We start from the raw sequence: 27610 nt of genomic DNA, 5'->3' as shown, positions 1-27610 counted from the left end.
AGAAACCTTGTCTACTGTTCCTTCCTACAGGTCATTAATGTAAATAGTGGGCAATTGAGGGCCAAGAACCAATCCTCAGGAACTCCTTTAGTTACCTCTTTATTTGAGAGGACCCATTGATTCCAATTTTATGATTTCTAAGTGACATCCAGTTTTCAGTCTATGCCAACACACTTCCTCTAATCCCATGGGTGTTAAATTATGTACCAGCTTCCAATATGACACTTTGTGAAATGACATTGAAAATCTAAATACCGATTTCCCTCAAAGAACTTGAGAAAATTTGTCAAACAATTTACCTTTTATAAAACTATATTGACGAGTTTTAATTATATTCAGCTTTCTCAAATCATTAGCTGTTTGAATATGCCTGTCTATGTACATTTAGATGCCATATGAAAGCTAATTTACATGGGGAAGATCTTGTCTAGCAGCTGAATGTGAGGTTAGTTAAATTAGACATACAGGGTGAAGAAAATCCTTTGGCTCCAAGCTGAGACACATGGGAATGAACGATTCTTCCACCATCATCCAGATTCTATGTCCTGCTCACATACCACCTGTGGCATCTTGTTCTCCATAAAGCCAGTTGGAATGTTTTTTGCTATGTAGCAAACCTCAGCACACTTCTAAATAAAATAATGCATTCTTTTGGCTGAAGATGTTGGAAATCTGAACTAAAGATGAATACATTTAAATTTATATATACAATGCGGTAGATAACAGGCCCTCTCGGTCCACAAGCCCATGCCACCAAATTACAGACAATTGACCCTCAACGTCCAGTACATTTTGAAACTAGAGCCCCTCCCCCCACTGGGGAAAACCCACACAGACACAGGGAGAACCTCCAAACTCCTTACAGACAGCATGGGATTCGAACCCCAGTCCAGATTGCCGGTGCTGACCCCAGCTTGTGATCTGAAACGTAAAGCTGTTTCATTTTCTGCAGATGCTGAGTAATTCTGACATTTTCTGATTTTTAGTCATTCGTTTTTTTCGGAAATGCTTCTACATATTTTAAGAGAAAATATTTGAAAAGTTTGAGTGGTATGACCGGTTTGTTGATGAAGGGTAGCGGGTGGATCTGGCCAGAGTGAGGGAAGTGAGATTGTGATGGGGCTGGAGATTGCTGCTGAGGGAGCGACTAGCAAAGCTTTCCAGTCATCTGACTTTAAAATCAAGCACAGTTTGAGTGTCACCCTTATTTGTTTGCCCAGAGACATTCATCTCAGGCAGGAGAGGGTCTCAACAAATAGGTTTTGAATATTTTTCAACTTCTAAAATGAATCTCAAATGGTACGTCAGACACACCCACTGAGCCCTGTGATTTTGTGTTGTTGTGTAGGAAGCCCTGGAGTCATGTCAGACGCGCCTCAGCACCTTGGAGTTACAGCACCAGCAGCACCAAGTGGTGCAGAGTGAAAATGCCAATGCCAAGGTTCTGCTGGGGAAATGTATCAACGTCCTTCTGGCCATTGTGACTGTCATCCTCGTCTGTGTCTCTACACTGGCCAAGTTCAGCGTCCCTCTCATGAAGAGCCGTTTGCGCATAGTGTGTACACTCTGTGCAGTGATATTCATTTTCATCTGCTGGAAGAAATGGGATCAACTTCAGTGTTTGACAGAGCATATTTTTATACATCCACTGTGATTTCAAATTCTTGTCAAGCTAATGCTATTTTGAAAATAGCAAAATCTAGATAAAGGAATTAATGAAATGATCTCCACTTTATAAACTAACATTAAATGGGATTTGGAAAGCAGGTTAATTAATTAATATCATTGCAAGATTGTCTCCAAGTTCTGCTACAGCCCAGAGCCATTGCCCAAAGTTTTCCTTTCCCCTTGTGCTGTGTGTCATTTTTTGCATATCTTTTGAACAGAACAGTGAATAACTAGAAATGAAGGGATCGCTGTTTTTTTTTTGGATCAACTGGATACTGTACCAGTAAATAGAAATCAGAATAGTGGAAAGACTTCACCTTGTGTCTAACTGAAATCTGTTCTTGAAGAAAGATGCAACACAAAAGTCTGCAGATGATGTGATTGTAGTAAAGACGCAGAAATGCTGGAGGAACTCAGCAGGCCTCACAGCGTCCATCGGTGATAGAGATAACTGACGTTTTCGGGCCTGAGCCCTTCTTCATCTTGATGCTGTGAGACCTGCTGAGTTCTTCCAACATTTCTGTGGTTTTTTTTTAACTTGAAGGAAAGAGGAGGCCAATGGGCAATGACTGTCATTCTGCTCAGCTATGTGCAACTGATCCTTTCCATATTCCCACTTGGACTCGAGGCTTTTGTAAATCAGTATGTGATGAACTTACTATTACACCAGCCCTGAAAATGAACACTTTTATGAGGTAAATGTGTCCAGTCAATGTTTTCACTGATTTTTAATTGAGAACAATTTTAAACACACTATTGTACTGTATAATCACCTTTTAATATTTCACAAGGTACATTTATTACAGGTCTTACAGAATTTTTCTTGTTTATGATATTAAATGTACATGTATTTATTTTTTAGGGGAAAAAGTGCAATTCATTTCTAACTAGAAGTGCATTGGACCAAGGCTGTTACTGCACTTAAATGGAAGCATATCCAGTAATAAATACAATTGGATTACATTTAATCATGGATTTGACTTTGTCCAAGGCAGCACCAATGAAGAAGCTGCTACCTGTCTGGGAGATATTTAGAAGGGCTTTTACTATCAGTGTGAAACATGACCAGAAAGTTGGAAATAGTTGGTTATGTGAGCCATCCCTTGAGATTCCACACTGGATGACTCAGTAATCCTGTTTATTCTATCACTTGTTTTATAATGAGATTTGAATTAAACTTGTTATGTAATGCCTGTGGCTCTGGATTTGAAATCTATTGACTCAGATTAAGGCCTCAAAATGTATAAGAGGAGCTTAGTTTTCAGAATATACATTTTAAATAAAAGCTAAATTTAGATGTTGAAAAGTTTAACATGTTTCCGGGTTTGGTTATGTCTTAGCTAGGTGTCCAGTCAAAGTGGTAACCATGCTTAGGGGTCCCTAAACTAGTGATTCCGAAATCCTCGTCTTACCCAGATGGTTAATTTTACTTGGATTTTCAGAAGGCCTTTGACAAGATGCCACACACGAGGCTGCTTAGCAAGATAAAAGCCCACAGTAGTACAGGAAAGATTGGCTGACTGGCAGGAGGTAGAGAGTGGAAATAAATGGGGCTTTCTCTGGTTCCTCAGGGCTTGGTGTTAGGATTACTTCTTTCACATTATACGTCAATGATTTGGATGGTGGTTTTGTGGTCAAGTTTGCAGACGATATAAAGATAGGAGAGGCAGGTAGTGTTGAGAACGCAATGTCTGCAGAAGAGCATAAACAGGAGATCGAGCAAGGAAATGGTAAATGGAACGGAGATTAGAGAAGTGCATGATCCTTCACTGGTGGAAGGAATAAAACTGTAAACCAGCCATTCTCAACCTTTTTTTTCTGGCTATGCCCTCCCCAGGACTCTGCTTAAAGTTCATGGACCCCCTTTCCTGTGAAGCAGTCAAGTTTTGCTTTCTTCTGTTCTCTCCTACGGACTACAAAAAAAATTATGAGGTGAAAAACAAGGCCTTAAATGGCCCTCGGTTGGGGGGGGGGGGGGGCGGCGGCGTAGGGCCCTGTTGAGAATGGCTCTGTGTAGACTTTTTTATAGGAGCAGAATTCAGAAATTAGAGGCATAGAGGGACGAGGGAGTCCTCATGTAAAATTCCCTCAAGGTTAGCTTGCAGATGGAGTCAGTGGCAATGAAGGCAAATTTAATGCTAGCATTTATTTTTAAAGGGATAGAATGTAATATTGAGGCTTTATAAGGCAATGGTCAGACTGCACTTGGAGTACTGTAAGCAGTTTTGGGCTCTTTATCTAAGGAAGAATGTATTGGTGTTGAAGACAGTTCAGGGGAGGTTCACAAAAATGATACGTGGAATGAAAGGGTTACCATATGAGAAGAATTTGATGGCTCTGGGAGTGTACTTGTTGCAGTTTAGAAGGAGGAGAGGGAATTTCACTGAAACCTATAAAATACTGAAAGCCTTGAAGAGAGAGGATGTTTCCTATGGTGGTGGTGGGGGGGGGGGGGGGCGCGCTCAGAATACAAAAACGTGCCTCTAGAAGAGAAGGGGAGGAATTTATTTTCACAGGGGATGGCAAATCTATGGAATTCATTGCTGTGGACAGTTGTGGAGTTCAAGTCATTGGTTATGACAGAAGTAGATAGGTTCTTGATCAGGAAGGGAATCAAGGGTTGAACGGGGTTAAAAATAGTGAATCAGTTATGATGGAATGGCAGGGTGGACTATATTTCTGGCATTTAATTATCCAATATAAAACGTAGTACCAGCATTGACAACCAGCAAACCTGCAGCTTGTCTAGCCAATGTCAATCAATCTATTTAAATGTGATCTTCCAGTTGTACGTCTCTCCATTCAGGTGAACCAGGTTCATTTTGGGTGGTGTAGGCTTGTGGGCTTGAAGGGTCTCTAAATTAAAAAAAAAAATCAATATAACCAATAACTTTGGCTTAATTGAAACAAACTATCGATAAAATTGACTCACTTTTCAAGATGAACACTGCTATTTTCAGATGCTGGTTTCCACTCGTGGGTGATGTCCAGAGATGAGTGTCAATGAATAGATTGTTCAATTAAAGAAGTAAATCTGGAGATTCAGCAATAATGTACTTCCGTAATCTGCTTGTGTCTCCTTTTATTGTGTGAGTAAGAGGTTTTATTTTTACATTTTAAATCATGCAGTACATCAAAAAACTAATTGGACCTTGGACTTCCTAAAAACTCTTTAGCAAGCCCTCGAAAATCAGTGATGTGTGATGAATCCATTCCCATTGAACAGGATGCAAGCTGCACAGATTATAACCATGCAACAGGGCAGGACGGTTAATGCCATGCTGTTCCAGTGCTTGCGATGGGTTCGAGTCCTGCACTGTCTGTAAGGAGTTTGTACGCTCTCCCCATGTCTGCTTGGGTTTTCCCTGAGAGCTCCTCCCACCCTTCAAAATGTACCGGGGGTTGCAGGTCAATTGGGTGTAATTAGGTGGCACTGGCTCGTGGGTCGAAAGGGCCCGTTACCTTGCTGTAGGGCTAAATTTAAAAAAAAATTAATTTAAAACTTCTCCCTTGCCCCAGCTCTCATCTGCTCCTGTCCCAGTGATTTTCTTCTTTACATTATGAGAAATAATAAAAGTGACCTGTGGAAGAGAGTAAAGATAAACCTATCATCTACTCAGTTTAACATTCCCAGTTACTAGTTCATCTATTAACACTAGACATTTCTGGCATATTACCTTAGAGATGGGATCTGCAGGTGGGACATCATAAGGCCTGATAGTCTTCAGCCAGCTGCTCGGTCACTGGAGGGGAAGGTACCATGCACTGCCTTTGATGAGGAGATCCATAGCACAGCCTAAAGAAGGTAGCTGATTGGTATGAACAAGGAAATGATCAGTGCATTGGCAGGCTTGCCAGAAAAGTCTGGTGCCAACTTTTAACAGGATATTTGCAACTCTCGAGTCCAGTCCCATCTCATTTTGTAGTGGTGAACTGTATGAACCCAACTATAATCCATGTGATGGCTGTTGGCTGAGCTTTCACTGCCAAGCCCATCCGACACCTGGTTGCTGTAGTCTTGTATAAATTGAAGCTCAAGAGGTTTGCAGAATCTCATGATAGTTCAGAAATGGATCTTCCTACAAATTATTAGGAGTTGCTATCTCGGGACCGCAAACCTCCAGTGTCCTGATAAAATGAAGAGGCATAGATGGGACAGACTCTTTTTTTTCCTATGGCAGAGGCATCAAAAGCAAGAGCATGTAGGTTTCAGGTGAGTTTTAAAGGGATGTTAAAGGAAAAGATTTTCATACACAGTATAGAGAGGGATTGATTTCTGGAACTCACTCCCTTAGAAGTAGTAGAATCAGATACCATATGTTTAAAGAGTCACAGAGACAGGCACTTAAATTCTGTAGATAAGGGATAGAAGGATACAGACCTGATGCAGACAGCTGGGATTATGATAATTGAGCAAAAATATCAATTAGAATTCTTTACCACAGATATTGCTGGAGAACAATTGAGGGTGGAAATTAGGAGCTGAAACTGATGGGTGTATACTTTAGGTTACTAAACAGTCACCAGGAGATAAATGATCAAATGTGTAGAGATTGTACTGCTGAGGTCTGTGCTACAATGCTGTTATTGTAGGCAATAATCCCCAACATTGACTGGGGATGCCGAAATGTCAGGAAATTGGATGGGGAGAACTTTGTTCAGAGTGCCCAGGAGAATTTAATCCAGAAATAGGTGGATAGGCCTACCAGGGATGGGGCAATATGGGACCTTGTACTGGGGAATGAAGCTGATCAGGTAACTGAAGTATTGGAAGGGGAACACTTTGGGATCAGTGGCCATAGTTCTATTGGCTTTAAGATAATTATTTAAAACAATAACACTGGGAGAATCCTAAATTGGGACAAGGCCAATTTTGACAATAGGCAGGAGTGAGTAATAGTTGACTGGACGCAAATGTTAGAGGGTAAAGGCATGACTGCCAAATGGGAGGTGACTAAGGGAATGAAAAGGAAGGCTTAGGATGAAAATTCCCAGTAGGGTGAAGGGCAGAATGACAAAGTAAAGGAACCATGGTTAACAAGAGATTCAGAGGCTCAGATCAGATAGAAAAAGGAGGCATACATCAGATATAGGCAGACCTGTCTTCCAAAGGAATCCCTTGAGGTGTAAAGCAACATAGGAGAATAGTGAAGAGACAACTGAGGTCTAAAAGAGGGTTTGAAATGGATTTGGCATACAGTGGAAGGCAGAATCCAAAAAGATTTAATGTATGTTCAGTACAAGAAGGTCATGAGGAAAAGAATACGCCCCCTTAAGGATTTGGGGTGGGGTGGGGGGGTGGTGGAGGGAGGTATTGGGAGAATCTATTGGACAGAGTATATAGATATGCTTTTGGGAGATAAATTCAGGGACGTTTGTTACTGTAGGTCACATACAAACACTTTAAAACAGATCTTATTTGAAACACTGGAGCTCTCCTAATGCTAGACATATTGGCCCCATAACCTTGGCAAGAGCTTTGGAGAGTGCCCAAGAGAATTCATTAATGAATTGTTGTTTACAAAAGGCAACAGATGAAATATCTTGTCGGAGCCGCAGATTGTCTGGAGCTGTTCTAAGAGTGTGATGTGATTTGTCAAACAGAGAGAGAGAGAGACAAACACACACACACACAGCACACACACACACACACACACACACACACACACACACACACACACACACACACACACACACACACACAAAGATCACTCCTACAGTGTTACAGCCAGCAGCAGCAGCTGGGACTGGAACAGGACAAGCTGGCAAGCTTGTGGAAAACCCCATGTTGGAAGACAGATTCTTATTTCAGTCTGGTCAAAGCCCTTGTGGTTCATGCAAGAGGAGAGGACTGGCTGTCTAATGTTTCACTTGGACACTCTGTGGTGACCTGAAAGAAAGAGCTTATCAACTGGAGAACACTGAGGGAGCAAGTTTTGTCAGCAAGACACTGGAGTGGCTGATTAAAAAGGAATCAGTTGTGGATGTCCTGGAACAATAAATCTCTCTCTGAAAACTGACAAGAACTTTCCTGAGTGGTAACCATTTACCTTTCAAGCACCAAAGCCTGGTGAATGTTAAATTCTGTGCACAGTATAAGAATTGCCTGCAACCAGTGAACTTGGAGGAATGAGAAGTGAGATTGGACTGTGAACCAAAGAACTTTTCTGAACTTACACACACATTACATACACATGCATTTAGAATTAGAAGGGGGTTAAGTTAGGTTAGATAAGTCAATAGTGAAAAGTTACTTTGATTCTGTTTTCATGTTTAAAGATAATTAAAAGTAACTTTTATTTAAGTAACCATTTGTCTGAATAGCTGCTAGGTTTTGGGGTCCTCTGGGCTCATAACACTATGTGTAGAGCTAGAGGAGATGTGGAAGATGCTGAATGGAGTTTTTTGAGATTGTGTTTACTTTGGAACAAGGTAAGCAGGATTGGAGGAAACTAAAGATAGCCTAGGGCTATCAATAGTGAAGAGCGTTAGCAGTCTGAGGTTTTAACAAGGTGGATAAATCTCTTGGTCCAAACTAGGTGTATTCTAGAACATTGTGGGAAGCCAGGAAATAAATTATTGGGGTCTCAACAGATGTTTTTAAACTCATCACTGAGGATCGAAGTTCCAAATGACTGGAGGATGGCAAATGTTCTGCCATTATTTAAAAAAAGTCTGTAAGGGCGGCATCGTTGGCATAACGGTTAGTGTAATGCTGTTACAGTGCCCGCAATGTCCATAAGGAGTTTATACGTTCTCCCAGTGTCTGCATGGGTTTTTCGCGGGGGCTCCTGTTTCCTCCCACCATTCGAAGCGTACCTGAGGTGTAGGTTAATTGAATGTAAATTAGGTGGCATGGAATGGCCTGTTACCGTGCTGTATGTCTAAATTTAAAAAAAAATTATGGCTAATTAAGGTTACGACAGACCTGATGTCACTGGTGAAGATTCTGAGAAATAAAATCTCATGTTAAGGAGAGCTAGCATGCATTTATGCATGGGAAATTGTGCTTCATGAACTTGATGTAAATTTTTGAAGAGGTGATAAAGGTAGACAGTTAATATTATTTATATAGTATTATTTATATGGATTTTAGTAAAATGTTTGATAAAGTTCTACATGGTAGTTTATATGAAAGGTTAGAACACATGGGATAGGAGGCCCACTAGCCAAATGGATAAAACATTGCTTAGCTGGTAGTGAGTGAAGGCAGTTTTTCGTACTGGAGTACTGTGACCAGTGGAGTGCCGCAGGGTTCAGTACTTGCTGTTAGTAATGTATATAAATGATTCAACATTAGTTGAACATGTTAGTTCAACATTTATGGCAACATTAGTTTTCTGATGACACAAAAACACGCTCTGGTGGACAGTAAATATTACTGGTCTATTATCCAGGAGCTGCTGGCAAAGAAGCGAGCTGCCCACCAGGCTCACCATACAAAGCCATCCTGTCCAGAGAAGAAACAAGCCTTCCGTCGCGCATGCAGCCATCTTCAGCGCAAACTCCGGGAGATCCAAAATGAGTGGTGGACTAGCCTCACCAAGCGAACCCAGCTCAGCGCGGACATTGGCGACTTCAGGGGTTTCTACGAGGCTCTAAAGGCTGTGTACGGCCCCTCACCCCAAGTCCAAAGCCCGCTGCGCAGCTCAGACAGCAAAGTACTCCTCAGCGACAAGACCTCCATCCTCAACCGATGGTCAGAACACTTCCAATCTCTTTTCAGTGCCAACCGCTCAGTCCAAGATTCCGCCATGCTCCAGCTCCCTCAACAGCCCCTAAGGCTAGAGCTGGATGAGGTCCTCACCCAGGATGAGACATATAAGGCAATTGAACAACTGAAAAGTGGCAAAGCAGCAGGTATGGATGGAATCCCCCCCAGAGGTCTGGAAGGCTGGCGGCAAAACTCTGCATGCCAAACTGCATGAGTTTTTCAAGCTTTGTTGGGACCAAGGAAAACTGCCTCAGGACCTTCGTGATGCCATCATCATCACCCTGTACAAAAACAAAGGCGTGAAATCAGACTGCTCAAACTACAGGGGAATCACGTTGCTCTCCATTGCAGGCAAAATCTTCACTAGGATTCTCCTAAATAGAATAATACCTAGTGTCGCCGAGAATATTCTCCCAGAATCAAGTGCAGCTCCAAGAAAAGTGCAGAGAACAAAACAAAGGACTCTACATCACCTTTGATGACCTCACCAAAGCCTTCGACACCGTGAGCAGGAAAGGGCTTTGGCAAATACTAGAGCGCATCGGATAACATAACATAACAAGTTTGCCCCCCAAAGATCCTCAACATGGTTATCCAACTGCACGAAAACCAACAAGGTTGGGTCAGATACAGCAATGAGCTCTCTGAACCCTTCTCCATTAACAACGGCATGAAGCAAGGCTGTGTTCTCGCACCAACCCTCTTTTCAATCTTCTTCAGCATGATGCTGAACCAAGCCATGATAGACCTCAACAATGAAGATGCTGTTTACATCCGGTACCGCACGGATGGCAGTCTCTTCAATCTGAGGCGCCTGCAAGCTCACACCAAGACACAAGAGAAACTTGTCCGCGAACTACTCTTTGCAGACGATGCCGCTTTAGTTGCCCATTCAGAGCCAGCTCTTCAGCGCTTGACGTCCTGTTTTGTGGAAACTGCCAACATGTTTGGCCTGGAAGTCAGCCTGAAGAAAACTGAGGTCCTCCATCAGCCAGCTCCCCACCATGACTACCAGCCCCCCCACATCTCCATCGGGCACACAAAACTCAAAACGGTCAACCAGTTTACCTATCTCGGCTGCACCATTTCATCAGATGCAAGGATTGACAACGAGATAGACAACAGACTCGCCAAGGCAAATAGCGCCTTTGGAAGACTACACAAAAGAGTATGGAAAAACAACCAACTGAAAAACCTCACAAAGATAAGCGTATACAGAGCCATTGTCATACCCACACTCCTGTTCGGCTCCGAATCATGGGTCCTCTACCGGCATCACCTATGGCTGCTAGAACGCTTCCACCAGCATTGTCTCCGCTCCATCCTCAACATTCATTGGAGCGCCTTCATCCCTAACGTCGAAGTACTCGAGATGGCAGAGGTCGACAGCATCGAGTCCACGCTGCTGAAGATCCAGCTGCGCTGGGTGGGTCATGTCTCCAGAATGGAGGACCATCGCCTTCCCAAGATCGTGTTATATGGCGAGCTCTCCACTGGCCACCGTGACAGAGGTGCACCAAAGAAGAGGTACAAGGACTGCCTAAAGAAATCTCTTGGTGCCTGCCACATTGACCACCGGCAGTGGGCTGATCTCGCCTCAAACCGTGCATCTTGGCGCCTCACAGTTCGGCGGGCAGCAACCTCCTTTGAAGAAGACCGCAGAACCCACCTCACTGACAAAAGACAAAGGAGGAAAAACCCAACACCCAACCCCAACCAACCAATTTTCCCCTGCAACCGCTGCAACCGTGTCTGCCTGTCCCGCATCGGACTTGTCAGCCACAAACGAGCCTGCAGCTGACGTGGACATTTACCCCCTCCATAAATCTTCGTCTGCGAAGCCAAGCCAAAGAGGATTACAGGATCTAGTTCAGATGGAAAACTGGACCAAGGAATGGCAGGTGCACTCGGACAAGTGCAAGGTGCTGCATTTTGGTAAATCAAATCAGGGCAGGCAGGCTTATTCTGTTAACAGTAGTGAGCGGAAGGGTGTAATTGAGCAGAGTGACATAGGGGTGCAGGTACATAGCTCTTTAAATGTAGCAGTGCAGGCAGAGTAGTGAAGACAGCATTTGGGACTCTTGCCTTCATCGGTTAGCAGAATGAATTTAAGTGGGTCTAATGTTGATGTTATACAAGATGTTGGTGGAGCCACATTTGGAATATTGTATTTAGTTTTGGTCGTCAAGCAATCAGAAGGATGTAAAGTTGAGAACAGTGCAGAGATACAAAAATGTTAGAGAAACTCAGCAGGTCACACAACATTCTTTATGTAGAAAAGATAAACATAATCAACGTTTTGGGCCTGAGCCCTTCATCAAGATTTATTAAGTTTTTGCCAGGATTTAGGAATTTGAGTTTTATTGAGAGACTGGAAAATCTAGCCCTGATTTCCTCAGACAGTAGACATTGAAGGAGTTTCTTATTGAGGGCTGTAAAATCATGAAGGGCATTGATGATAGTGGCAGTCTGTTTTATAGAGTAAGATCATCTAAGAGGGCATAATTATAAAGTGATGGGGTGAGGTTTAGAAGGTTCTTCACTCACGGGTGTAAGGCACATGAAATGAGCTGCAAGTCAAAGTGATCAGATTTCAGATTTATTGACAGAGCACAACATGACATCGCATACAACCCTGAGATTCTTTATCCTGCAGGCAAGGCAGAATAACCACTTATTGATCGTGCAAAAAAAAATTTACACAATATAAACAAATAAAGAAATGGCTGTGCAATACAAAGAAAAAAAAATCAATAAGGTGCACAAGTAAGAGTCCTTAAATGAGTCCCTGATTGAGTTGTTGTTGAGGAGTCTGATGATGGAGGGGGAGCAGCTGTTCCTGAACCTGGTGGTGCCAGCCTTGTGGCACCGATACCTCTTTCCTGATGGCAGCAGTGAGAACAGAGCGTGCACTGGGTGGCGGGATTCCTTGACAATTGTTACTCTCCGACAGCAGCCTTCCCTGTAGATGTTATCGATGGTGGGGAGAGTTTTTCCTGCGATGTCTTGGGCTGTGACCACTACCTTTTGCAGAGCTTTATGCTCAGGGATATTGGTGTCCTCTTACCAGAAACACTTGGATAAAGACATGGATGCAAGGGGTTATAGATCAAATGTAGGCAAGTAGGTCAAAAACAGGAGGTGAGCCTTGTTCAGCATGTACCAGCTGGGCCTTTGGCCATGCTGGAAGTCTCTGAGACATTCAATGTGCCAATTAAAATGAGGCCTTTACCTACAAAATATTGGTATGTTGTCTTGATATACATTATTATATTGATTTTGTCAGCCTGTTATGATATTATTATTTAATAAATTATCTGCTGATTTCTTAAGGCACTTCCAGGTGGCCAAAATCCCCGATTGTAAAGGCGCATATTATGCCAATATGCAGCTGTCGGGAGGCCACTTGAGGTAAACTTTGTAACACTCCTCTGGGAGGGATAATCGCCGGAGCAGGGAGGTCGCCCCCCCCCCCCCCCACCCCTGCACATGAATGCAGCCGCCTGAAAGCGGCTGCTAACGGGATGACAGTCAGCTGGCGAGTGCCTGACAGCTCCCCTTCCAGCTGCCCCCCCAGCCCCGCGCGGGACATCAGCGCAGGGGCAGTCGGCGTGGGCTGTCACCACGGGAAACGTCTCCACACTGGTACCGCTGCCCCGCTCTCCCAACGGCCCGACGTGGGTCTCCACACTGCGGGGCGGCAGGTGTGGGCTGTCGGTGTGGGGACGTCCCCACACCGCTGCCCAGCTCTCCTGGCATGTGTCCCCGCGCCCACTCTCTCGGCGGCCCGACGAGGGTCCCCTTGCTGTGGGGTGGGCGGCGCGGGCTGAGTGTGTGGGGATATCCCACACGGGGCGTCTCCGCGCTGGCGGCCTGCGCCGGCTGCCCCGCGGTAGGGGATCATGTCGGGCTGTTGTGGGGGGGGGGGGGGTGGGGCGGGTGTGGGGACGTGTCGGGCTGAGGGGGTTCGTGTTGGGGGGGCGAGTTTGGGGGCTCATGTTGGGGAGTGCGGGTGTGGGGGCTCGTGTCGGGCTGTGGGGGTTCGTGTGTGGGGGCTCGTGTCGGGCTGTGGGGGGCGGGTGTGGGGGCTCATGTTGGGGGGGAGGGGGTGCGTGTCGGGCTATTGGAAGAGCTGGGCGGCGGTATCAGTGTGGGGAAGTCCCGCGCGGAACGTCCCCGCTCTGATAGCCCGCGTTGGCTGCCCCAGCTCTGACAGCCAGCCATCCCAAACCTGACGGCCGGAAGGGACAGGAGCCGGAGTGAGGTCAGAGGCGCACCCAGTGCAACTGTCCCTTCAGGTGGCCAGCACTGCGCTTTCAGCCCTGCCACCTGAGCGGCAATTCAAAGAGCCGCTTCTGCAGGCACATTCTGGGCGGAGAATCCACCTGAAGAAGCCTTGAGTTGGTAGTTTGACATCCGAATCCCTTTCATAGTGGCTGGAGTAACCAACACAGTCCGGCTCTCGCTCCACACAGGCGGGACAGGCTTCGTTTAGATTTACAGTGGACAGGAGTCTGTTTGTGTAGGCTGACAAATGTGAGTGAAGCGCCAAGGGCAACGTCCCCGCTCTGCGTTCAGTAAAGGCGAGGGCTGTGAACGTCACCCACCTTAGGAAGCCAGGACAGTGCAGCTCCCCTCACCCCGGTCCGCCGGCTGTTTGCGCATGCGTCCCACCTCAGCGCATGCGCATTCTGGGCCGTTCCTCTCGATGGCGGTCAAGTTCTCTCGGGGGGCGACGGCGGCGATCTGAGTGAGTGATCGATCGGGGAGCTCAAGGGGCAACAGGCAGTGGAACCTCACGGGGCTGGTGGAGGAACAGGCGCCACCTCAGCAAGCGGGAGGCCGGCAGGGGCGGCGAGAACGGACAGGGCGGCAGAGCCCGCCAAATTGGGCCCCGCCGGCGCCTCCTCGGTGACGCCGCTTTCGCCGTTGCCCTGACAACCGGGCAGGCTGCAGCCATGGCCCAGGAGCGGTGGCCTGTGGGATATAGCGCTTGGGGGATGTGTCCTGGTTCCCTGGAGGTGGGGAGAATGGGGGTGATCTGTCCCGGGTGGGAAGGTTGAGTATTGGGGTGATCTGTCCCGGGTGGGGAGGATGGGGAGGGTGGGGGTGATCTATTCCAGGTGGAGTATAGGGGAGGTTGGATTATGGGGGTTGATCTATCCCGGGTGGGGAGTATGGGGGTGATCAGTCCCGGATGGGGAGGTGTGGTGTATGGGGCTGATCTGTCTCGGGTGGGGAGTATGGGCATGATCTGTCCCGGCTGTGGAGGTGGGGAGTGAGGGGGTGATCTGTCCCAGGTGTGGAGCTGTTGAATATGGGGTGATCTGTCCAGGGTGTGGATTTGATTTGAATCAGGATTAGTAATCACTGCAAAGAGCAGCTTCACCTCTCGCCTGTACACAGTCTTAGTGATGAATTGTTTCCTTAGACTGGTCAGTATTTTACAACCAATAGAAATAATTTTAGCCTATCCATAATATCTGAAACACCACACTTTTTTATAATGGCGGAATATTTTATTGATTGTTTAACAATGGTTGTTTAGTCACCCTTGTACTGTATCTATACGGCACATACTTCATGTGTTGTACAAACAGCTGACAGTATTTCAGGTCTGGTCTGACAAAGGTTTCGCGTAGCTGTGGCATAATTTCTCATCCCTTGTGTTCTTGTCTTCCGAATGTATTGACATTTTGCATTTTCTGTGTCTTCCTTGTTGATCTATTGCATTTTATTTGTACAACTGACCTGGCTTCCAAATCTCTTTTGGATTTTCAGCATGAAAACAGTAGTTTGATGTATTCTTTTTACACCCATAGAGAAAATCCCATTCTCATAGTTTTGTTCATTTACTCAATATATAAATGTTTCTTTGTAATTTAGTGCTTCCGTCCACATTCAATGCTTGTATTTGTAATACTGCCAAATTAGCTTTTTATTCCATCATAAATCATACAGTGATATGGTGGATAATTATGGCCCTAACTTGGTAACTTGCAGAACACTACCCATTTTAATCTTGTGAATCACAAAAGTGCACACACTGTGATTGTATTGGAAACACAAAAATGCTGGAGAAACTCAGCAGATCTTGCAGCGTCCATAGGAGATAAAGATATAAAATACTGAAGTTTCAGCCCTGAGCCCTTCTTCAAGGTATGCATTCACAGAACCTGATCAATTCTCATTTTTCCTCTCCTGTCCATGTCCAATTATCATCTTTTGTCTGTTGGTTTGTGCCCTTCCCCAAGTTTCTTTCCTTTTATTCAGATGCCTGCCTGCTTTTTACTCATACCTTAAGGAAGAGCTCAGGCCAAAAATGTCAGACATAAAAATCTTTACCTTCGATAAGGTTCCACATGAAAGGTTAGTGAGGAATTAATCTACGGATTAATATAGAGATAGTCAGATGGGTTCAGCGGTGGCTGGAAGATAGGCACCAGAGAGTCATGGTGGACAGCTGTCAGGATGGAGGCCAGTGATGAGCGGTGTGCCTCAGGAATCGGTGTTGGATCCTTTGTTGTTCGTCATTTATATTAATGATTTGGATGACGGGGTGGTAAATTGGGTGAGTAAATATGCAGTCGGTATAAAAATAGGGGGAGTTGTGGATAATGAAGAGGGTTTTCATGGACTACAGAAGGATTTGGAAAGATGGGCAGAAGGGTGGCAGATGGAGTTTAATGCAGATAAGTGTGAGGTGCTTCATTTTGGGAGGAATAACCAAAGTAGGATTTATGTAGTGAAGGGGAGGGCATTGAGGAATGCAGAGGGATCTTGGAATAACGGTTCACTGTTCCTTGAAGGTGGATTCCCATGTAGATAGGGTGGTAAAGAAGGCTTTTGGCATGCTGGCCTTTATAAATCATAGCATAGAATATAGGAGCTGGGGGGTGATGTTGAGTCTGTTTAAGGCATTGGTGAGGCCAAGCTTGGAGTATTGTGTGCAGTTCTGGTCTCCAAATTAAAGGAAGGGTATAAATAAGGTTGAGCGGGTGCAGAGATTTACGAAAATGTTGCCTGGATTGCAGTATCTTGAATACAGAGAAAGATTGAGTAGACAGACTTTATTCATTAGAGTGTGGAAAGTTGAGAGAGGATTTGATAGAGGTATTTAAAATTATGAAGGGTAGATGTGAATAGGCTCTTTCACTTGAGGGTAGGGGAGATTAGAACAGGGGTCATAAGTTAAGGGTTAGGGGGCAAAAATTTAGGAGTAATATAAGAGGAAGCTTCTTCACTCAGAGGGTGGTGGATGAGTGGAAAGATCTTCTGGAAGAGGTAATTGTGGCAGGGTTAATTCTATAATTTAAGAGGAGGTTAGATGAGTACATGGATGTGAGGGGGTTGGAGGGTGTGGGCAAGGGAGTGGGTAGGTGGAACTAGTGGAGTTTCATGTAAATTGGTATGGACTAGAAGGGCCGATATTTGCCTGTTTCTGTACTATAAATTGTTATATTGTTATTCTATGGGTGCTGAGACTGGCAGAGTTCCTCCAATATTTCTGCATTTTCACTATCGTATCCTTGTACATTTTACCACGAACCCATCATTCCAATTCTGTTGCAACTCAGCCGATTTCCCAGGCAATTCAATAATTCAAATTTGTGAGCTTTAACTGCAATCTTCCAATAAGTGATTGTATCTAATTCACATGTCTGTTATTTTAATTAAAAAAATATTCTGAGAAAGTAAGTACAAGATTAAGTAAAGAAGAGATGGCACCAGAGGAATGTGATAGAGATGGGAGTTACTTGAAATGAGAATAATAATTTAAAAATCAATACTTCATGGATTATGATGTGTTGATCTTCAAATTTAGTATCATATCCTTTTTACACTAGTCTTGGTAAAGGGTCCTGCCCTGAAACATTGATGTCAAATGCTTTTCAAAGATATTTTATTTCATCCATTTAAATTTACTTATTTTTTTGGTATCTTTCGTATTCAAAATTTATTTATAACATTATCTGACTTTTGTCCATATTTACTTTACAACCTGATATTCTTCCATATATTTCTAGCGTTCCTTGTAATTTTTCCAAAGATTTAACCAAGTCAGATAGATGTAGTAGCTCATAATCAGCAAATAGACTAATTTTGTGTTCTTGTCCAACTTTGAAGCCCTTTACATCCAGATCCCTTCTTATTATCTCTACCAGTGGGTCAATAGAACCCAGAAGACTGCGAAAAAAGCCCATGGAATCTTCCAAAGAAGAACCCCCTCCCTTTAGTGGCATCTTTTAAAATCGCTCCTCTCCCAGCGTCATTTTCCCCAAAAATCGAAGTTCCCAGCCTGCTACTTTCTTCACCACTTCCTTTCCAGAGCTTTCCATGTAAATTAGAATGATTTTTCTTGTAGCAGTAAAAACAAGACAGTTCAGTACCTCTAAAATATAAATTAAATAAAAGATGCATCTTTCAGTTAGCCCCATTTTGAAATGTTTTTTCAGTCTTCTCATCTGGTGGTTTTAATCTTTTCATAACTTTCTTAAAATTTCTTCCACTCTTTGTTCTTGAAAATACGTTGATTACTTTTTGAGACATCCACCCTCAATGCTGGGTAAGTCATTGAATATTTAAAGTTTTTGGATCACATTTATCTCTTTAATTCATCAAATTCCTTTCTTTGTTTGACTAAGGCAGGGCTAAAGTTCTGGAAAAACATAACTTTTGCATTGTCCACAACTAATGGGTCACTATTATTTTTTGAATATTTGTATGCTGCTCCCAAGATCACATCCCTGTCCCGGTAACTTAAAAGTCTTACCAGGACTGATCATGGTCGCTGTTCACCGGTTCTTCTGGGTCTGAGGGTCCGATGAGCCCTTTCAATTTGCTACTTTGCATTTAACTTGTTTTGTCGCAGCATTGGTGGGATCCATGTTTCAAAGAAGCTCACCACATCTTTTCCCTCTATTTCTTCTCTCAGTCCAATGATTCTTACATTGTTACATCTGCTGAAATTTTCCATATGATCGATCTTGTCCATCAATCCTTTTCTGCCTGTGTCCCATTTTTGCTTTTTCTTCTAGAGCTGTTTTAATGATTCTCAGCATTGATTTAAGTTCTGATGCTTTGCAGCTACTGTACCACACAATGATGCAGCTCAGCAGGACACATCAATTGTGATCCTGTGAAATGTTTTCAATATGGGGGTCAGTTGGCTTGTTCTCCTTCACCTCCTTAAGAAATGGCTATGTTTGCTACCTTCTGCAGCCTTAACACTTTCCTGGACACTCGAATTCCAAAACCAGGCTGTGATGCAACCAGTTAGTATACTTTCCACAGTCCACATGTAGAAGTTTGATAGAATATTTGACAATAGGTCAAATCTCCTCAGACTTCTTGGAGAGTATAGTTATTAGTGTGTTTATTGATGTGTTGGATCCAGGAAAAATCTGACATATGGATTCCCAGGTATTTGAAGGTACCAACCTTTTCTACCTTCATCCCTTCAATGTGGACAGGTGTCCTTGGGTTTCCCCTTCTAAAATCAACAATGAATTTGGTCTTGGTGACGTTACAACATCAGTGTCTCAGGTTCACATCTGTAAGAGTTTGAAAATTGCGTTTGTAGGTTAATTGGTCACATGGATATAATTGGGAGGTGTGGGCTGTAAGGACCTGTTAGCGTGCTTTATCTCTAAATATAAAAATTGTGCTGGCACCACCCAACCAGGTTCATGTTGGTATTGTCAATGGATTTATAGGTGGAGTTGGAGCTGAATTTGGCTACCAAGTCATGAGTGAACAGGGAATTGAGTTGATGGTCAATGAGGAGGAAGTGTTGTTGCCAATTGGCACTGATTTGTGTCTGCTGATGAGGAAGTCAGGCATTAAGTAGAAGAGGGATGAACAGAGTCCCAGATCCCTTAATTTTAAAGATTACTTATGTAGCTATCATTAGATAAACACTGTCACGTATTTGGTCTTGAAGAGCAGCACTGTGAATCTGATGTACTGATCGAATGCTCTTGTGTGCACACTTTTAAAGGGGTAAAACTCTCACTGCGCTTCAGATCAGGAACTCTTTTCCAACCTTAACACAACTTTGTTCTCTCCAGTATCTAGCAGGGAAGCATAGGAGGCAATTGTTCCTGCTCAACTCTGCAACCAACTTGAGGCACTAATTAAAGGCAGGTCAGACAGATACCATATCTACAATATGTTGGGTTGTGCAGGTAAGTACTACTTTTTTGCATTTCCCTGATTTGGAGGAAACTGGTATTTTAACCTTTTAAGATTACTTTAAAAAAATTTATATTTAATTTTTAAGAAAAGTATATTATATATGCACAGACATAGACAGATACACAAAAAGGACTCATATATACAAATATACAAATATATGTACAAATATACAAAAAATTATATCCTTAAAATGTACATTAAGCCTAGAAATAACCCCTCCGTTCCTTAAGAGAAAGGAAACGAAATAGTGGACACAGGGGAGAAGAAGGAAAAGGGAAAGAGCCGGCAACAACATTTAATACAATCAAAAAAGAAATAAAAATATTAAATTACTAATAAGGGATGAAAATTAAATATAAAATATTTAATAAATAGACTAAACTATCCGGGCTTTTAAATAATTCAGATTACTTATTTCTTGCAGCCTGAATGAGAAAATAACTTTATTTATGTGTTTTGCCCCAAATTGGAGTAGTTCATAATGGGAGAATGTGCAATGTTCTGGTGCTTATAACTTTTTCTGTAACAGTTTATTTCAGGTAGCTTCAGGAGTGAGGCTTCTATGCACTTGACAAGTATTCTTCAGAAAAGTGATTCTTAGATCCTAATTTCCTGGATTTCTTTTTGGTGCTTACTGGTTCTACAATGGAAGATCTTCCCAATCAGCCATTTCCACTAAATGTAGGGCTAGATCTATGTGAGACTGATACGGAGCTGCAAAAAATGTTAATTGATGAGAGACTGAGATGCGAACATCACAAGAACAACTATCAAATTCTGAAGGCTGAACACACAAGGTATTGCAAGTAATTATATGTGCTAGAAACCTTACATTATGAAAATGCTTTTGCAGAGAGGCACAGAGAAGTTAACATTTTGTATGTGTTTTATTTTCACTATATTTATGCCAAAGATAGCCAGATATTGTGGAAGGAACAAAAGAGATTGATAGATGTTACGAGCCCAGAGGACCCCAAAACCCATCAGCAATAGATATTCACCAAGACAAATGGTTACTTAAACAAAAGTTGCTTTTAATGATCCTTAAACATGAAAACAGAATCACACTTTAACTTTTCACTATTGACTTAACTCACCTAACTTAACCCCTTCTAACTCTAAGCGCACGTGTATGTAATATGTGTGTAAGTTCAGAAAAGTTCTTTGAATCACAGTCCAATCTCACATCTCATTCCTCCAAGTTCACTGGTTGCAGGCAATTCTTATACTGTGCACAGAATTTAACATGTATAAAATTCACCAGGCTTAGGTGCTTGAAAGGTAAATGGTTACCACTCAGGAAGTTTTCTTGTCGATTTTCAAAGAAAGATTTATTGTTCCAGGTTACCCACAACTGATTTACTTCCATCAGCCACTTCAGTTTCTTGCCAAAGAAACTTGCCCCCTCAGGGTTCTCCAGATGATAACCTCTTTCTTTCAGTTATCACCACAGAGTTCCTTTTTGTTTCCCTTATTCCAAGTGAAACATTAGACAGCCAGTCCTCTCCTCTTGCATGAACCACAAGGGCTTTGACCAGGCTGAATTAAGCACTCACAACCCGTCTTCCAAATGGGGTTTTCCACAAGCTTGCCAGCTTGTCCTGTTCCAGTTCTGGTTGCTGTTGCTGACTGTAACACTATAGAAGTGATCTCTGTCTGTCTGTCTGTTTGTCTCTCTCTCTGAGAGAAAACCTGTTTGACTCTCTCTGCTTGCAAAACCACATGACCTTCTTAGAACAGCCCTCCAGACAGAATGCGGCTCCGACGAGCTCTTTCATCTGTTGCCTTTTTGTAAACAAAAATCCATTAGTGAAGTTTCTTTGGCACTCTCCAAAGCTTTTGCAAAGGTTCTGAGGCCCCGACATGTCTCGCATTAAATAAGATGTTTTAAAATGTTTGTATGTGACCTACACTAAAACCTGCCCCAATTTGTCTCCCAAAAACATATCTATATACTCTGTCACATAGATGATTTCAGAAATGAGAGACTTACTATCTGAGACGACTACTAAAGCAATGGTTATTTTCATCACTCCAAATAAGTTTGTAACAGGTGAATTAACTGAGTCATTCAAAATATAAAGGATTTTGATAGAGTAAATGAAACTGTTTTCACTGTCAGTTTTCAGAGGACATTACTTGAAGACATTAGTAAAAGAAGCAGATACAAAATTAGAAATTATTTTACAACTTTGCCTGCTGCATGTAACATTTCTCAATTTTGCATATACTTCCAATATTTTTTATAAGAGGGTTACTAATAAAACATTGTAAAAGTAATATCAAAAGACTGCAAACCTTTAATTTATCAAAGTATTCTAAAGGAGGAAAGAGAAATAGAGGGGAAGAGACTTGTACAGCAAATCTGAGAGCTTTGTACCTTAATGATCACTGGTGAGGTAATGAAATTTGGTGATGGAATTAGAAGATGGGAGGGATGTTAATAGGTTAGAGGGCTGAATGATGTCACAGAAATGGGGAACAATGAGGCTGCGAAGGATGTGGAAATTGTCATGTGGATTAAACTTGAGGTTGATCTAATTGGGTGTCAGGTTAGGGCAATAACATGGAGATAGGGATCAGGAATATTTTTGATGCTCACTTGGTATATGTGCTGTCTTGTATTTTTGAATTGTAATGATGTAAGAGATACATTTTAATCCTTTATTTGAAATCACCAATCTTGCATTTGGACAACTTGAGAAGGTCCTAAACTTGTTTTGCTCATTAGAAATTTAGCTACAGATGTGTGAACCTTAATGTATTCATAGTGTTGAGGATTGTACACAATTCTGTATATTTGGGTAGCATCATCCTCTTCTGAAAAGTTTGTTATTCATGTACAGAAACTTTTAAAAAGGAAGCAAATCTAAGAGAGGTTTCTTTAAAAACAAAGCTTCCCATTTTATGATATGATTTTGCTGCCCCTTCCAATCCCTTCTCCCTTCCCAGGAGGCTGTTTGGGTGATGGTAGTAATGTGAAACACGAGAGAAGTTGATGGACTAGTGGGAACCATTTCTTTGATCCACACAGGAAGTTACTCCGACCATCTTACGAAAAAAACCCCACAATTGCAGAATGATGAACTATCAGGCACATTATCAAAAGAACAAAAATGACATCCTCAAAAATTATGTCTGTGCTTGACAGCAGCAAACAGTCGTATTTATCAAATTAAAGTGACCAAAGCCATTGATGAATAATCAGTCAAGAACATAGTCAATGCTGTAGATTTTATGGAGCAGTGCACATTAGATTATGGTAATCTATAAGTAATGTTTAAAAAGTGGCCCAGGGTAACCCTCGGTTTCTCGGTAAGCCAGTGCATGTGTGTTAACCAAATATTAGTTTTTGTATCAAGAGCTTTCAAATGCCTAAAGTTTGATTAGGATCAGTATTTATTGGTCATGAACACGAGTCATGAAATTTGTTGTTTTGCGGCCACATTATTATGCATTACAGGGGCAAAAATTACTCTAAATTACATTTGGATAAATACACCATTTTTTAAAATGCAAAAGAAGAGAAAAAACTGAGGCAGCGTCTGTGATTTATTTTCCATTCAGAAATCTGAAGGCAAAGGGGAATAAACTGTTTTTGTTCATTAGTTACTTGTTGTCAGGCTTCCGTACCTCATTTCCTGATGGTAGCAGTGAGAAGAGGGGAATGGCCTGGGAGGTGAGAGTCTTTGATGATAGAAACACCACCTCTTGTCGACGTCCTTAATTATTACTCATGATTGGGCTGGCTGAATTCACAACTCTCTGAGGACTTTTCCTGTCCTGTCCATTGGCACCTCCAAAGCAGACAGTGAAGCAGCTTGTCAGAATGGTCTCCACACCTGTAGAAATTTGCAAGATTCTTTGGTGACATACCAAATCTTTCCAAACTCGTACGAAGTATAGCCACTGGCTATGAATGATTACATTCATTCATTGACAAGAAGGCCCCAGGATAGAGATGTTGTCACACAGGAATTTGAAGTTCTTTACCCTTTTGACTGCTAACCCTTCAAAGAGGACTAGTTTGTATTCTCTTTGTTCCCTCTCTTGAAGTCCACAATCAGTTCCTTAGTTTTGCTAATGTTGAGTGCAAGGTTGTTGTTGGTGACAGCACTCAACTAGCTGATCAGTCTCATTCCTGTTTGCTTCCTTATTGACGTCTGTGATTCTGCCGACAACTGTGGTGTCATTGGCATATTTGTAGATGGCATTTAAATTGAGCCTAGTTACATAGTCATGGGTGTAGAGAGAGTGGGTTAAGCACACATCCTTGAGGTGCACCTTTGTTGATTATCACAAAGAAGGAGATGTTGTTACCAATCCGCACTGACTGTGGTCTCCTGATGAGGAAGTCAAGGTTCCAGTTGCAGAGGCCTAGCTATTGAAGCTTGCTGACCAGTAGTGAGAGGATTATGGTGTTGAAAGCAGCCTGATGTATGTGTGGTTGCAGTCTAGGTGATCAAGGGCTGAGTGGAGAGCCAGTGAGATTGCATTTGCTATGGAGCAATTGGGGCGGTAGTCGAATTGCAAAGGGTCCAGGTTGATCAGCATAACCATCACTGTATAATACTGGCTCTGGTTTGGTCCCTTCCCCGTTGTCAGGTTCTCCCTGCTCGCATGGGCCTCCACCACGAAAACTGCTTCTCTCGCTCTCTGCAACAACCTCTGACTCTCCCCTCAGCTCTCTCTGCATTGTTCCCTGGATACACTCAGCAGGAGGCAAAAATGCTAAGCAGTGTCACAGACCCAACACTAGTCCATGCTGCCATTGCCATTACTCTGTGGACCAGGACCCGATCTGGATGGCAGCACAGAAACAGGCCTTTTGACCCCTCCAGCCTGCATTGAACTTTTATTCTGGCTTATCCCAGACCAAAGCTCTCCATACTGCTCTTATCCACGTACCAAATGAAATTTTTTCTTAAATGTAAAAATTAAGCCCACATTCAGCACTTCAGCTAACAGCTCATTCCACACTGTTACTACACCCTGCTTGAAGAAATTCCCCCAAATGTTTCCTTTAAACATTTCACTTTTCACCCTTAGTCAGTGGCACTCATATCCACAGTGATTAAGTGCTTTGAGAGGCTAGTATTGAAGCATATCAGCTCCTGTCTGAGCAGTTTCATAGATCCATTCCAATTTGCTCATCGTGGCAATAGGTCTACGGCAAATGCCATCTCCCTGGAACACTTTGACAGCAAAGATGCATACCTCATGATGTACCTTATTGTCTACAGTTTGGCATTCAACACCATAATAGAATGCTGCAGCACATAAAACAGGCCCTTCGGCCCTTCTAGTCTTTGCCGGTCCCACTGACCTCCTCCCATTCCGTAACCCTCCAGACCTCTTACATCTATGTATCTATCCAATTTATTCTTAAAACACAAGATTGAAGAGCCCACATTCACCACATCAGATGGCAGCTCATTCCACACTCCCACCACTCTCTGAGTGAAGAACTTTCCTCGAATGTTCCTCCTAAACCTTTCCCCTTTCATCTTAAAATTATGACTTCACGCATTTATCTCCCCCAGTCTAAGTGGAAAGAACTCCTCGCATCCATTCAGTCTATACTTCTCATAATCTTGTAAACCTCTATCAAATCTCCTCTCATTCTTCTTCGCTCCAAGGAATAAAGTCCTAACCTGTTTAATCTTTCCCTGGAACTCAACTCCTGAAGACCTGGCAAATCTTCTCCGCACTCTTTCAATCTTATTGATATCCTTCTTGTAGTTAGGTGAGCAGAACTAAACACAATATTCCAAATTTGGCCTCACCAATGTCTGAAGCAACTTCAACATAACATCCCAACTCCTGTACTTTAATTTATCATCTTCATCCCCTCAAAACTCATCAGGAAACTCCAAAACCCAGGCCTCATTACTCCACTGTGTAATTGAATCCTGGATTTCCTCACCTCCAGACCCCAATTAGAACTGATTGGCAAGAATATCTTCAGAATCTCCTTCAACACTGCAATACCACAGGGCCACGCACTTAGCCTCCTGCTCTACTTGCTTTACACCTACGACTGCCGTACAACAACACCATTTACAAATATGCTGACGTTATCATTGTAATGGGTTGAATAAAAAGGGGTGATGAGTTAGCATACAGGAGGGAGACTGAAAACTTGGCCGATTAGTGCTCTAACAACAACCTCTCCCTCAATGTTACCATAAACAAGGAGCTTATTTTAGACTTTAGGAAAGGAACACCAGAGGTGCACAATCCAGCGATTATTGGGGGATCAGAGGTGGAGAGGGTGGGCAAATTTAAATTTCTATGAGTCACTATCTTGGAGGACCTTTCCAGGACCAAACACACTGATGACATCATGAAGAAAGCATGTTGGCACCTCTAATCCCTCAGGAGTTGCAGAGGTTCGGTATGACATTGGAAATCTTGGCAAACATCTACAAAAGTATTGTGGAAAGAGTCCTGACCGGCTGCATCACAGCCTGGTATGAGGACACCAAAACCTCGAAATGGAAAGCCCTGATAAAGATAGTGGATATAGCCCACAGGCTATACTTCACAGGCAAAACTCTCCCCACCATCAAGGAAAATCTATAGAGAATGTTGTTGTTGGAGAGCAGTAGCAATCAACAAGGATCCACACCACCCAGGACATGCTCTGTTCTCATTGATGTCATCAGGAAAGAGGTATAGGTGCCATAAGATTCATACCATTTGGTTCAGGAATAGTTGCTACCCCTCCACCATCAGACTCTAAAACAACAAACTCAATCAGAGACTCATTTAAGAACCCTTTTTTTTGAGTACTGTTTACACTACCAATAATTTCCTGGTGTGCAGGAAAAAAAAATCTCAGGGTTGCACGTGATGTCATGTATGTACTCTGAGAATTAATTTGAACTTGAACCCATGTCCTATAGTTTTTGTCCCGTTGAGGAGATGGAAGCAAGCCTGTGCCACATTCCCTCAGCCTGCCGTGGCCAGAACCACCAGGTTGTAGGTGTAATAATGAGAAAACAGATTCCTGATATAATGGGTGAATGATCTAAACATGATCATTAACACACAGATTGGAATTTCCAGGCAAGTAGGTCTAACTTGTAATGGCAGGATGCTGCATGTATTTGTGGATTCCATGTCCAGTATCTGGGTGTCGGAGTCCTCATTGTTGTTTTCCTTTTATGTAGTGGTTCTTCCTCTTGTCTTTTTTCTTCTCTGGTATTACTGTTTTCTTCATATCAGACTTGCACATCTTCACCCAGTGGTTTGCTTTACCATAGGCTCTACATTCAGAACCATATGTGGGGCATTTGTTTCACTCATTGAAGGAGTGTTGTCTGCCACACTTCCTGCAGGTCTTAGGGATTTGCACTTTTCTGATTGTGTTCTTTATAGCATCAACCCTTCCTTCTCTTTGTGGTGGGTGGGTCTGCATAGATAGGGATTTCATTTGCATCCTCGTGGCTTCAAAGCTTTGGCCAGCTTCAAGCTATCCTTCCCTATAAGAGACTTTTGCACTTCGGGATGGACACACCCTCATATTAGTTGATCTACTAATCTTTCCTCTATCTTTAAATCTGCATTTTGCAGTAACAATTTTTAGTCTAGTGAGGAAGTTATCAACAGTCTCATCAGTCTCTTGCATTAAGCCTTGAAATTCTATGATTGGATCTGGGTTCAGAGTGAGAAGCAAACTTTGCAAATATCTGCTCTGGATCATTTTTCTCCACCTCTGTAAGCTCCCAGCTATTAAATAAGTCAAGGCATCGCTCCCCTGCACTTGTGCTGAAACTTTTAAAATGATTCAACAATGTCTTCAGCCTTCCAGTCCATCACTGGGTGAAGTGCTGTTGCTCCAGCCTTTTTTTGTTCAGTAATGTTTTTTTCTCTTCTTCCGCTTCATATTTCAGTGACTTACAATTTGTATGGCTTTATTCCTGTTCTCTTATACTGCTGCCACCCTGTTATGTCTTCTTAAATAACTTTGAGATGCAAGATTCAAATAATAGGAGAGACTACTTATTGATGCCTTCCACCATCTCA

General features: G+C 42.8%; 2 protein-coding genes and 1 long non-coding RNA gene across 11 annotated transcripts in view; 2 read left to right on the top strand and 1 right to left on the bottom strand.

Moving 5' to 3' along the window:
- Nucleotides 1-2859, top strand: part of tmcc3 (transmembrane and coiled-coil domain family 3) — a 50618-nt gene extending 47759 nt beyond the window's left edge. For 3 of the 5 annotated variants that reach the window (XM_069908709.1, XM_069908710.1, XM_069908708.1), the window contains one exon: nt 1349-2859. In XM_069908709.1, coding sequence (XP_069764810.1) covers nt 1349-1654 — 306 coding nt within the window. In that variant the 3' untranslated portion in view covers nt 1655-2859. The remainder of the gene's footprint in view (nt 1-1348) is intronic. The other 2 variants (XM_069908712.1, XM_069908711.1) reach the window with 2 other exon arrangements.
- LOC138748455 (uncharacterized) lies at nt 2464-14290 on the bottom strand. The gene is made up of 3 exons (XR_011348043.1): nt 13990-14290; nt 5346-5477; nt 2464-4524 (listed from the first exon to the last, which is right to left on the bottom strand). It is a non-coding gene; the product is annotated as an uncharacterized lncRNA (long non-coding RNA).
- The window catches only part of cep83 (centrosomal protein 83), an 82492-nt gene continuing 68401 nt past the window's right edge, over nt 13520-27610 (top strand). Inside the window, exons 1-3 of one of the 5 annotated variants that reach the window (XM_069908704.1) lie at nt 13520-13918; nt 19453-19569; nt 20109-20376. In XM_069908704.1, the coding sequence (XP_069764805.1) occupies nt 20225-20376 (152 nt within the window). In that variant the 5' untranslated portion in view covers nt 13520-13918; nt 19453-19569; nt 20109-20224. The other 4 variants (XM_069908707.1, XM_069908702.1, XM_069908703.1 and 1 more) reach the window with 4 other exon arrangements.

The sequence above is a fragment of the Narcine bancroftii genome, chromosome 13 (genome assembly GCF_036971445.1).
Source record: "Narcine bancroftii isolate sNarBan1 chromosome 13, sNarBan1.hap1, whole genome shotgun sequence".
Lineage (NCBI taxonomy): Eukaryota > Metazoa > Chordata > Chondrichthyes > Torpediniformes > Narcinidae > Narcine > Narcine bancroftii.
The sequence above is the reverse complement of the archived record's forward strand: the minus strand, read 5'-3'. Positions and strand labels throughout refer to the sequence as shown.